General features: G+C 53.6%; 1 protein-coding gene across 1 annotated transcript in view; it reads right to left on the reverse strand.

The window, feature by feature from the left end:
* Positions 1-12,499, reverse strand: part of PLXNA4 (plexin A4) — a 437,848-nt gene that overhangs the window by 69,050 nt on the left and 356,299 nt on the right. The window contains exons 10-14 of the mRNA XM_055136802.1: positions 10,345-10,545; positions 7,387-7,483; positions 6,856-7,046; positions 5,049-5,200; positions 667-784 (exon numbers count right to left, since the gene is read on the reverse strand). Of these exons, the coding sequence (XP_054992777.1) occupies positions 667-784; positions 5,049-5,200; positions 6,856-7,046; positions 7,387-7,483; positions 10,345-10,545 (759 nt within the window). The remainder of the gene's footprint in view (positions 1-666; positions 785-5,048; positions 5,201-6,855; positions 7,047-7,386; positions 7,484-10,344; positions 10,546-12,499) is intronic.

Genomic DNA, 12,499 nt, shown 5'->3' on the forward strand with positions numbered 1-12,499 from the left:
TGTTAGGACTTGCTGCCTTGCCACCAGTTCCCTGTGTTCTCTGGGAGGGTCCCAGGGCCAGCACCTGGCCAGAGCCCCATGGACTCTGCGGTCCCTTGGCATTTGGGATTTGGGTGAATACACCCACAATCAGAGGCTGGTCTTTCGTGTGAAGAGAGCCCCCTTTTAGACTCTTGAAGCCACTTCCCATCCCGGTGGCAGTAGGGCCACCATACAAAGGCTCCAGGTTGGCTGGGGGCCCAGAGAGGAAACCTGGAGGCCAGCTGAGGCAGCCGAGGAAGCCAGGGTGGGGCACCTCCCTTCCTTCTCGGCTAGTGTTTTCACTCTCGGGAATGGTGTCTGAGGCAGAGCTCAAGCTTCGCCCCGCACCCTTCATACCCGGGCACATGCATGCCTTCTCCGATTTTCCCGGTGGGCCCAGCTCAGGGGGGCCAGCTCTGAGCAAGTGGGCTCCAATCCCAGTGGTCACCAACACAGCCACAGCCAGGGGCACGAGAGAACTTCCCCAGAATCACAGGCTGGCAGGGGCACAAGCTACGCTGAGACCCAGGGCTTCGGGACATCCTGACACCAAGCCTTGGGTCTGGGCAGGGGTCTGGGCAGGCCCCGCTGGGCGGGGAAATGAGTGTGCAGCAGCCCTGGCCGGGCGCTGGGGTCTGGACTCACCATAAAATAGTAGAGCTGCGAGGACCGGGCCATGAACTCGGGCCTACACACGGCTACGCAGATCTCCACGAAGCCGGCGTGCTGGCTGGGCTTGGCCTCCCCCATCTCACACACGATCCTAAAGGGGGAAGAGAGGACAGGCCATGGCGGGTCACAAACTGCAGATGTGAGGACCCCCAGCCCTGACCCTCGAGCGCCGCACCCCGGCAGAACCCCTGATCTGCAGCAGGATGATTAGATGATCTGCTCGGGGATCTCGGTGGAGGAGGAGGTATTAGGCACCCCAGATTCCTCCCCACACAGTCTCCTCTGTGGTTCTCGGGATACGGGAAATGCACCCTCACGGGACTCGACTCCAAAACCCAGAGTCACCATGGTCGGGTCGCAGATATTCTAGCCCTAACGCATAAGCAGTCCACACCGCTGGGAATCAGAGTGTGGGGAATGTCTCAGCCCAACAGTTTAGGGACTGGAACGAGCAGGGCCAGAGAGGTCAGGGGACGTATCCAAGGGCGCAGAGCAAGTCAAGGTGGCCATAGAGCAGACTATATGTTTCAGGTCGCTCTTGAGGAGGGTTTTACTCTCATGCATGGAGAACCGCGGGGAAGTGCTCCCAGCACCTGGTGTCCATGGGGGTCAGAGAGGAGATTTCGGGCTGGAGAGAGGAAAGCCACAGAGTTTTCTCTTCCAGAATGTCTCTTATTGTATTTATCGTGTGAATTGTTCAGATGTTTTGAAAACTATGAGCTCATACAGGGATATCAGAGTGAAAAGCATACAAACAAACAAACAAAACTAGCCCCTTCTGCACTCTGAACCTCTCTTTAAGGATTTCTATAGACCTATATCCTTGAGACCTCTTCCTGGACCTCTGTAAATGTATCTACATATGTAATCTCCATTTCACAAATGGAATTGGGCTGGAGAGAGAGAGAGAGAGAGAGAGAGAGAGAGAGAGAGAGAGAGAGAGAGAGAGAGAGAGAGAGAGAGAGAGAGGGAGGGAGGGAGGGAGGAGAGAGTAGGCTGTTTGCCTTGCATGGTGTTGACCCAGGTTAAAAACCCTGCATGACAAATGATTCCCTGAGCACTGCCAGGAGTGATCCCTGAGCATAGATCCAAGAATAAATCCTGAGTACAGCCAGGTGTGCCCCTCCACCAAAAACAAAAAACAAAAAAACAAACCCATTTTTCAAATTAAGAAACCTAGCTACAGAAAAGCTAGGCAACCTGCCCAAATACACACATTTGCAGAGATGCTCATGCTTTATGCTACGTGCATAAACACTAATGTGACAGAGCCATTTAACACTTGTACAATTACACACAAACACAAGATTCTAGGATGAAATGAGCCTAACTCCCCACTGTTCTAAACCCCTCTCCTGCTCAGCAAGGTAGCAGGGGCCTCCCTTTCGCTCACTGAGGACCCAAGCCCCTGTTCCACTGGAGCAGAGGATGGCTGCACCCACATTTACTTAACTCTCCTCCTGTTTGGGTATTGTTAACTCAGCCCAATTTTTCCCTTCCAAATAATCCCGTATGAGGAACCAACCTAGACACACATCCTGAAGTACTGCCTACTTACTCGAATCAATTTCCATGGGAGAAACTTGTGGGGTCAGTTTGTGCACTTCAGATTTGATAGCTGGAGCAAAATAATGATGCAAAAGCTGTGCCAATTTGCACCTCCATCAACAGCAATTGGGAGGATTACTTTGCTCATTGGCTAACTCTAGATATGATCAATCCTTTGAGATATATCCAGCATAATGTTCCCACTGTCATTTTCATCTCTCTGGCTTCTGGTGAGGAGTCTATATGATTATGGGTGTGTGCGTGTATGTGTATGTGTGTGTGTGTGTGTGTGTGTGTGTGTGTGTGTGTGTATTCTATTGCCGTTTTCTTTGGCTAGTCTACAGTCCTCTCTATTTTGCTAATGGATAGTTTTTCTGTACAAGTTTCTGAATGAGGAGCATTAACTTTTGTCTGTGATAAATATTGCAATTATGCTCTCCCAGGGAGTCAGCCAACTTGTCTTTCAACTTTGTTTATAATGTCTTTGCCGTACTAAAGTTTAAACGTGTCAGTGCAGTTAAATTGCTTGTTGCTTTTACTTTATGACCTTGAGGTTCTGGGTTTCTCTCAGAATTTCTGAGTAAGAGACCAGAAAATTAAGGTCTTTCTGTGTTCCTAACACAATTAATACATGGTAATATAAAAAAAAAATACAGAAAGCCCTGGCAAGCTCTTACCACCCACTCTCCAATTTTATCACCAGAAATAGACAACATCATCCTTTAGGTGTACATGTTTCTAGTCATGCTTTTCTTCATAAAATTAATTAGCAACCTGCATCCTGCTTGATCACCTATGTTCTCCTTAATACATCCTCTGTGTGTGCGTGGTCCTCATTCTTCTCCTACACTATCAGATTTAATGGCTGGGTGGGTTACTGTAGACATATAAATTGCTTCTAACTTCTTCACTATTATAAATAAGGCTAAAATCATCCTTCTTGCAGATAGTTATGCATTCTGACGATTTAGGGAATACTCTGCAAATACGATGGCCAGGCTAAGGACTCTGTTTGTTTGGGGGGCACACCTGGAAGAGCTCAGGGTTCACTCCTGGCTCTCAGCTCAGAGATCATTCCCGGCAGGGTTTGAGAAACTATATTAGAGAGTGCCAGATATCAAACCTGGTTCAGCCACATGAAAGGCAAGCACTCTCCCCACTGTACTATCTCTCTGGTCTTCAGGCTAAAGACTTTTGACACAATTTCCTCACATGCCTTCCAGAAAGTGTTCCCTCCCAACATACATGCATGAGAACTCATTGACCTGCCTCCACAGTTTGCCTGCATGTGGATGGTTAAAATTATTCCTGTGTTTTCATTTTATTGATTCCGGTCGACATCAAACATGCTTTCATGTGACATTTGATTCCTGAACTGCAGATGTATGATCTTCTCTCACTGTGTGATGTTTCCCTTTTATTTATACAATCTCTTTGGTGGGGTCCCCACACAATTCTCAGGGTGCCTGGGGCCATCCCCAGTGTTACTTGGGCAACTAGGCTACATGGTTCAGTTCTCGGGCCAGAGGATGCAGATCTGCTGGGACTTTAATGCAGGAGTTTTGGTGGTGACCAGAGGACCATGCAGTGCTAAGGATCCCGTTCAGGTGCTGGCACAGACAAAACTTATGTGCCAGACCAATGAGCCATTTCCCAACCCCTATTGATGAAACTTCTTTTTTTTTTTTTGGGTCACACCCAGCGATGCTCAGGGGTTACTCCTGGCTTTGCACTCAGGAATTACTCCTGGCGGTGCTTGGGGGACCATATGGGATGCCGGGGATCGAACCCGGGTTGGCCGCGTGCAAGGCAAACGCCCTACCCGCTGTGCTATCACTCCGGCCCCTGAAACTTCTTTTTATGTTAACATCTCATTTTACCTATGATAGATATACCAACTATCATAGGTAAAATGAGATGTTAACTATACCTTAATAAAAACTAAAGTAACTAATTAAAAATAATAATATTTTTCAAGAAATTGTGAGAAGAATTCAAACCAAAGTTCACAGAGGAAATAATATAAACAAAACAGAACTTAATGACAGAAAGCAGGAAGCCATCAATGAATAAAACCAGGAAAACTACCATAAATATTTAAAGAAAAAAACTCCTGTAAATTGGGTATTATCAATATTCCCTGCCTACCGTCCATCTCTTCACTTTGCATAGAATGACTTTGGATAAGCAAGTTGAAAGCTGCAGGTTTAGCCATTTAGTTCTAGCAAGCATTTAGTTTTGATTCCTGGCATCACATATAAATTCTCCTGTTTCCCCCCTGGGAGGGGCCCCCTAAGATCCACTGGGTGTGACACACTCCACCCGCCCCTCCCCCACCACCACCCAAGGAAAAAGAAAGGATAAACCATCTAAAGTCCCCTCAGGTCTGAGAGTGACCGTGAGGAGTGGCCTTTCCCGTCTTAATAGAAATAACAGATTCTGCGTCTTTGATCACTGGAGAGCAGGTAAGTGGGGACAGTGACGGAGCCGGGGCCAAAGATGGAACCAACGCTTCTCCTACTGATGTTAATGTGGCTCTGTTTCACGCCTCCCCACCCCCAGGTCCCAGGAAGCAGCCATCCCATTTTCCTTGTGGCCCAGTCATTCCACACGTCTTCCACGGCAGCAGCAGTATCAGTGGGGCAGGGGGGCAGGGGGGGTGGCAGCCCTGCTCTAGAATGTCACAGACATTCTCCGATGGCCCCACCAGCTCTGAGAACATCTGCTGTTGGCTCGGGGAGACAAGGACAGATGGTGACAGCACCTGCTCCCCCTCCCCATCCCCCCCGCCCCCCGCCACCACTTACTGCTCTGCTGGGATGTAGCCGTCCACCAAAGGGTTGCACTCCACACCGGCCACCTTGACATGGGAGGCGATGTCCCGGAATTCCAGGCCCAGGTTCTCTCCTCGGATGGTGACCTTGGTGCCCCCTTCCCGGGGCCCCGTCACTGGGATGATCTGAAGGGAGGAAGCATCTTGTTGGTGAAGCTGTCAATTCGTTCCCATCATCCCGGTCCCGCTCTCTGAATGGGTCCAATGGCCCCCAGGGGGTCTTGGCCTCGGACTGTCCCCAGCAGGAACTCGGGTCTGTGTTGGAGTCGGGTTGTCAGCTTAGGGCTTCAAGCCCGTTTCCTCCTCTCATTCCCAGGAAGGGAGATAAGGGCAGCCTTATCGAGATAAGCATGCTCGATGTCCAGTCCATCAATTTACTGGATAAGTCACAGACCACGGGAGCCATGCACAGGCTTACGTGGTTCCCCTGAAAGACAGATCAATGGTCATGGGGGCAGAGGCTCTGTTTTATTTCCTTGCGATTTGCTGGGTGTCTGGCCAGGAAGAGAGCAAGTGACACTGCTGTGGTGCAGGCACAGTGTCAATGATCAATGGTTGGCCCCCCCCCGTGGCTGGCTGTTTAAGGCCTTGGGATGAGAGGCGGCTCTTTGGAAAGGGGAGAGAGGGGCATGGAGGGGGCATTGGGGGATGGGGGCAGAGTGAAAGAGCATCCCTCCCCACTACTTCCCCAGCAGACTCTGCAGTTTCAAGGCCAAAGGAATTTCCCCCAGTGGGAGCCTCACTACTGAGATTATCCCCTTTATGGGAGACTGCGGTAGGGGCCGGGAGAAGCCCTGTGTCTGGAGAACAGAACTATGGATGGTGAAGGGGACAAAGTGGGGGAACAGAGGACCCCTGGGAGCTGGATGGTCGGAGTGTGGCAGTATGGGTAGGAGGCAGAGGAGATGCATCCCTGAGGCCAAGAGCACATTAGTCTAGGGGTCCCGGGCCCTGGGAGTCAGCACCCAGCTCATTCTTTGTTCTTTTGGGTTTGTGGGCCATATCTGGCAGTACTCAGGACGTACTCCTTGCTCTGTGCTCAGGGATGATTCCTGACAAGGCTTTGGGAATGATATGGGGTGCCAGGGATTGAACCCAGTTTGACCACATGCAAGGTAAGCACCTAAGCCACTGTGTTACAGGATTCTCACGCTCCCTCTATGCTTCTTACTTCCGAATAACGAGGGGCCCTGAACCCTAGCCTCGTGGCCTGTGAGAGAGTGAGCCTGACCCCCTCAACCAGCACTGGGGCTGAGCTGTGTGTTTCCCATACTCCCTCCATTGATATCCTGTCCCTTCCCTCTGCAGCTAGTGGCACCGAGGACAAAGTGTCCCAATCTGAGGCAGGGTTCTGCATGCTGGGGTATGGCCTCTGGGACTTCCCGAGGTGCCCCAAATTTCACGCCTGCCCCTTTACAGTTTAGGTCTTGCTTTGGGCGAGTCCCAAGGACCCTCCACTTCCAACTTCTCCGCCTGTCCCGGCTGGGCAGCCTCCATTGGGAGGACCCTATAAGAGCCAGTTTTCCAATTCTGACAGCAAAGCAGGGGCTAGGGGTTCTCTTGGAACCCAGCTCACCTGGGGACTCCCCCAAAGCCCTACGGCCCCTCTCTCTGCTTTCAGCACAGAATTCGAGTCTCTGCAGAAACCGGGCAGGAAAGGGAGGGGATGTTCAGCTGGCCAGCCAGGGACCTCAGCATGCCCCAGGGGAGCCCAACGGAGGTGGAGATGGATATCAGGTCCAGGCTGGCAAGAAGGGTCCTCGCCCTGCCTCTTGGCTTACCTCAGTGATGCGGGGGTTCGTGCACTTGCTGTTGGCCCCCGCCAGCTCCAGCCACTGGCTCTCGTGCAGCGGGCAGTGCTGGCGCAGCGTGCACTGAGCCTGGCCCTGGCACCAGCCACACTGGAAGTCAGGGTCTGCCTTGAGGCACCGCCCACAGCTCTCCCGCATGGCTCCACATTTATAGAGGTGAACTGTGGGTAAAGGGCACGAGGAAATTCAGGGTGACATGGCGGGAGGAGGAGCTATACGTGTGGTGGGCATCAAAGACCTATGTCCCAGCCACCCCCACCCTGAGATACTTGGCGACCTTAATCCCCTGAGCCGTTCAAGCACAGAAAAGACCCAAAGGAACGAAAGGCAGCAGCACTGAGCAGACTGATTAGCAGGGCCCAGTCACGGTGGAGATAGAGAGGCCATGGCGGAAACCAGGACACACACTAAAGTGACCACCCACACCCCCCCTCCCCGCCACCACCACCACCGATGACCAGGAAGACAGAGCTGCAACCCGCTTCCCTGGCGGAGCCCCACCTTTGTTCTGAGCTGGGTTGTCAATGCTGAAGTGGCCGTTCCACACGACCGTCAGCTCCACGGGCAGGTTGTTGATCTCCATCCCCTCGTACGAGTACTGCGGGGAGACCAGAGGAAAAAGGGGTCATAGGGGCCTCGGGAAGCGGGGTTCAGCCAGGGAGATGCTCAGGGCCTGGTCAGGCGTGTGTGGGAGTGTATAGAGGGGCTTTCCCCAGTAACTGGGAGAGGCACCGGCTGACTCTTCTGGGTCCGGGTGGCCAGGTGCATGAGCGCTTCATCCTGGGGCGGGACTGGAGTTTCCAGAAGGGCAGAACCTGGCAGCTACTGCTTCAGCCAAGACTGATGGAGGGGGGCAGCTCCAGCCCGGGCATGGGGTGCAGACTTCAGAGGAGGATGAGTCGGTGAGGGATGGCAGCCCTGGGCCCTGGGCTGTGTGTTAAGGTGGAGGAGTGTTTGGGGAGGGGATTGCCCAGGGATGGTGGTGGAGGGCTGGCCCCCAGGCACTAGTGAGGGTGGGCGCTCAGAGCCCCCACGGAGTTTCCAGTCCCTGCAGACCACCAGACTCGACCCGGCATGTGCAGAAAATGGGGTCCAGACAGACTGTGCAGTGTGACTGCTGGGTCTGAAGCTGGATTGGCTGAGGCCAAAGGGCTCTTGCTTATGAGAAGGGGAGGTGCCCGGGCCCACTTCTGGTAACACTCAGCCCACCGGGCTCAAACGGTTCAAAGCAAGGGCCCAAGAAGGTAGCGTGCTGGGGCTCTACAGTATTGGGGACAACCAGAGCCACCCTCAAAGGTGCTCAGGAACCTGCCCTGACCTCTAGGAGGGCTGCTGAAGTGCCCAACCCAGAACTGGAGCCTGTCTCCTCCAGCTTCCCCCCCTATCGACCCCCAACCAGCCTTCTGTTCCAGCCTCAGGCCCTGGCTTCCTGTCCCACACTCCCATCACTCGGGCCAGTTTGGGCCAGGCTCCACTGGGGAAGTGGCAGTTGGTGCCCAAGGCGTATCTGCAGGCACCTGAGAGCATCTCAGGAACCAGGTGAGACATTGCACATGTGTGCACACACGTTCCGTGCATATATTCGCATCACCTGCCTGTCTGCACACATGTGTATAGGCCCAGGTCCTGCCACAAAGACTCTGTTCTATAGAGACCAGCTGAGTGATCCCTGGGAGAGAGGGGAGTGTCCAGTGTCTGTCCACTTCAGCGCATATGATGCCTGACCCCATGTGCTACTTGTGCCCACATGGCCGAGCACATGTGGGGTCCCAGCACATATGTCGCCCGCATCTCCCCTCTTGAGAAGTGTACTTTCATGCTTTTGTGTCTAGTGCTGGGATATGTGTAGGGGCTCTCTCCACCCTTGGAGAAGCCCGCGTTCTCTTTTGAGTACATTACTCTCCCTTTCACCCTCTCTCCCTCCACACCTTAAAACCCTCCAAATAAAACCTGTTTTACTTAAAAAAAAAAAAAAGCTGCACTTCAATTCTGAGTCTAACGCGGGCGGGCAGCAAGGGCTGAGACATCTGCCCGAGAGAGAGAGCCCGGCCCCCTCACACAGCAGGAGTGCTTGGACATGGTGCCTCTGCCACTATGCACTGAATCTCCAGCAGGCACTGTGGGGCGGGTTGCAAGACCATCTGCCCTGCCCGCGTTTAGGTTTTTGGTGCGAACAATAACTCAATAATAACTCTCTGGAGTGTTTGTGTCGGACATGTGTGTGGTGCACGGGGAGCTGGTGCTCCCAAGAAGCCTCCTGCAGTCGAGGCGCCCGTGTGTGCGCCCGTGCATTTTCTCTAGCAAGAAAATTGAAAAGAAAAGAGACTTCCGGGATCCCATATGGCTGACCTTGCCTTGCTCTTGCTCGGGCCCTCCTTGGGATGTTGACGATGAAATATTATAGAAATCATTAACCCTGGTGCTCTTCCCGCCCCCTCGGTCTCAGGGGAAGTCACTCTCATTTCTGGACCCCACCCCCCAAGACTTCCACCTGGGCAGGGGGGCAAGGGGCACCGGCATGCAGCGGCTTCCTGCCTCCAGACAGCTGGGGAGCCTGGACATGGCGCCCCTCCCCTGAGACACCCTGCCCCCGCCTCCCCACTTAGCATTTATATAGCTCTCTGGTCCGTGGGCAGTTCATCTGTGCAAAAGCACAACCTGGAAGAGTCTTTTGGGAGCTTGGAGGTTAAGTGTCTCAATCAAGGTCGGACATCCCAGACCCCACTCGCGGAAGACGCCCCATGACCTTGGGGGAGGGGCATGACCTTCAGTTTCCTCCACCTTCCACAGCAGAGAGGTGGCAATGCAATTTGGACCTTCTTTCCTCCTGCTGTTTTCCCGTCTAGAGCTCTGAGATAATGTTGCTATCCAGGTTCTATCCTGGGGGATCTAACCTGAAGCATACAGGAAGCTCATGGGGGCTCCACGTCCCTCTCTCACAACCAGGACGCCCCAGACGCTTGCACGAGCTGTTCCCCTGAAAATAGCACACAAGAGAGGGCCCCAGTCCTGTCTTGGCCCAGACACAGTGAAAGTTCCCAGAAGCCTGGAGCACCGGGGGCCCGTTTGATCGGCTCTGTAGCCATCTGCTAGCTCACCTGCTGGGAAGACAGCAGCAACCGTGAGGGGGTTTTATGACTCATATTAGCAATCCTTGACATTCGCCTGGATTTGGGTCTAAAGGAAGCCACCAGCACCCAGCGGCCTCCCACTCGAGCTGCAGGGCTGTAGGGACTGGCTCAGGACCCGACCCTAAATAGCAAGTAGGGCACGACCTACTTGGTCTGTCCCCACCATCCACTGTCCTGACCCATCATGTTCCAGGGGCTCAGGAAATGATGCAGCAGATCAGAGGGGGGCCCAGAATCAGCTAAACTTAGTCACTCTCTGGTGCTTGGATGAGGGCTTCTGCTCTGAGCCGGGACGCGCCGCTGAGCAGGGTGCTCAGGGGGCACTCACCGAGGTGTTCTGGCACTGCACGCTGGAGCTGTTGAAGCGCAGTGCGGGCACCCGCTGCTCGCCGCCCTGGATGCGGAGGATGCACTCGTAGCCGCGCTGCCCCGACTGCGGCTGCGGCAGGTTCTTGGCCTTCAGGGTGATGGGCTTGATCACCTCCACGGGCACCAGGATCTTGTCCACACGCAGCAGCTGCGGGCAGTCCTGGGGACAGACAGCGCAGCTCGGTTGGGGGCTGGGAGGACCAAGATGAAGGTCCTCGGTGCTCCCCTCCCCCACCTACACGTGGACCCATCCCAGACGGTCCCACGAGGATGCAGGCGGTCACCGGACTGAGAAGCAAGCCCCAGCTTCCGGGTTCATTTCAACCCACTCCAGAACTCTGCCTGTTCTGCCCCCACATCCCAGGCTACACCGCCCCATTGATGAGCCACGCTCCCTTGCCTCATGCCCCTGCCCACTGGTCTGATGACCCCACCCACTAGCCTGATGACTCCACCCGCCAACGTTGTGATCCCGCCCACTGGTCTGAAGGCCCTGCCCACTGGTCTGGTGACACACACCAACGCCCACTAGCCTCACCCCTTGATCCCATGATCCCATCGGTGGTCCAAGGTCTCAGCTCTAGACTGACTAGAGGTGGAGCCCTCCCTTCTGGCACCAGAATTGGGGGACCCTGGAGAGTAGGGGAGCTTCCATACCTGGCCAACTTTGGCACCTGAGAATGGTCAAGCATAAGCCCCAGTAATCCTTTGGATGCAGATGCTTCTAACTGAGCTCTGGGGATGACCAGACCCCACAAAAAAAGCCTTCCCTGCACACACGGGGCCCCAAAAGTTAGCAGTAAGAACGTTCATTTCCTGTACCAGAGGAGATTCAGAGGGCCTCTTGGAGGTGTATGAAACGAACCTCAAAACCTCTTTCCCCAGGAAGATCAACTCTACCCAGGGATCTGGTAAGGTGTGTGGCTGTCCCACCCCATATAAGGTATAAATTGGGGTGTCTCTGGATTCTCAGAAGTGGGGCGCAGGGGAGTCAATGTGTGCTCACAGGGCCCACCTAGGCCTCTGTAGACACAACAGTACCAGTGCCAGGCAGCTAAACCATCACGCCCCAGACGCTCCTTCCTGCCACTGTTTGGGGTACACAGAGACAGAGACAGGTGACTCTCCCACATTTCCTGAGGGCATGGCCTCTAGGGGCTCATCACAACAGATTTCTCTAGCAGAGCAAGGCAGAAAGGAGGGATGGAGGTGGAAACGGCAGCAGGAGGCAGTCCAGCACTCAGGCAACTGTGGGCACCTTCCTGAGTTGGAAAGCGCATATCCCCTTGCCCCCAGGTAAAGGCCATGCCAGGGAGCATGCAGGCCAGGTGGAGAACAGATCTCTCTGGTTCCTTCCAGAACCCTGCATAGGCCACGTTCCCACGATGATGCTTAATTTCCTGCCAGCTGGTGGACGCTAAGGACCCATTCAGCAAGCACTCCCAAGTCCATGATTTAGGGTGGTTTCACTTTGGTCTCTCCTGATTACTCCGGACAAACGCTCCCACCACACACACACATACACACTCCAGGACTCCACCAGCTTTACTCTGACGAGAAGCTGGGAGAAGAGCAGAGATGGAGCAATTCCACTTTGGGTGCATTCCCCAGAAAACAGAAAGCAGGCGTTCTTGCCCACCCACATTCGTAGCAAAGCATGATGCCATGATCAGATGATGGATCACCCAAATGTTCTAGAAACATCCACTAGAAGACAATTCCACTCCCAGAGGAAGACAAGTTCAGCACGCATGACCCCCAGGGTGAATGATTCTTGGAAACATCAGGTGGAGTGAATAAAACCCAGAACAACAGGGCAAAACCCTTTGTGACTCCAATGGCTACAATCATAAAAGGTACCCAGAGATCTAGAGACGAAGATTGGCCACTGGAGGGAAGGTAAGTGTTTAATGAGATGGAATTAAAGATGCTGTGGAGGACAAGAATGTCCCAGGGATGGACAGAGAAGATGGCTGTACTTTAGGTGGTTACTTAATGCCACTGAACTATGCACTTAAAAATGGTGAAGAGAAGCAGAGAGGTACAAGCTAGCAATGATGCAACCTCTGGCAGAAATCCCTCTGGACTTAGTCACAAAAATACTGAAATACAGA

Source organism: Sorex araneus, chromosome 1 (genome assembly GCF_027595985.1).
Source record: "Sorex araneus isolate mSorAra2 chromosome 1, mSorAra2.pri, whole genome shotgun sequence".
Lineage (NCBI taxonomy): Eukaryota > Metazoa > Chordata > Mammalia > Eulipotyphla > Soricidae > Sorex > Sorex araneus.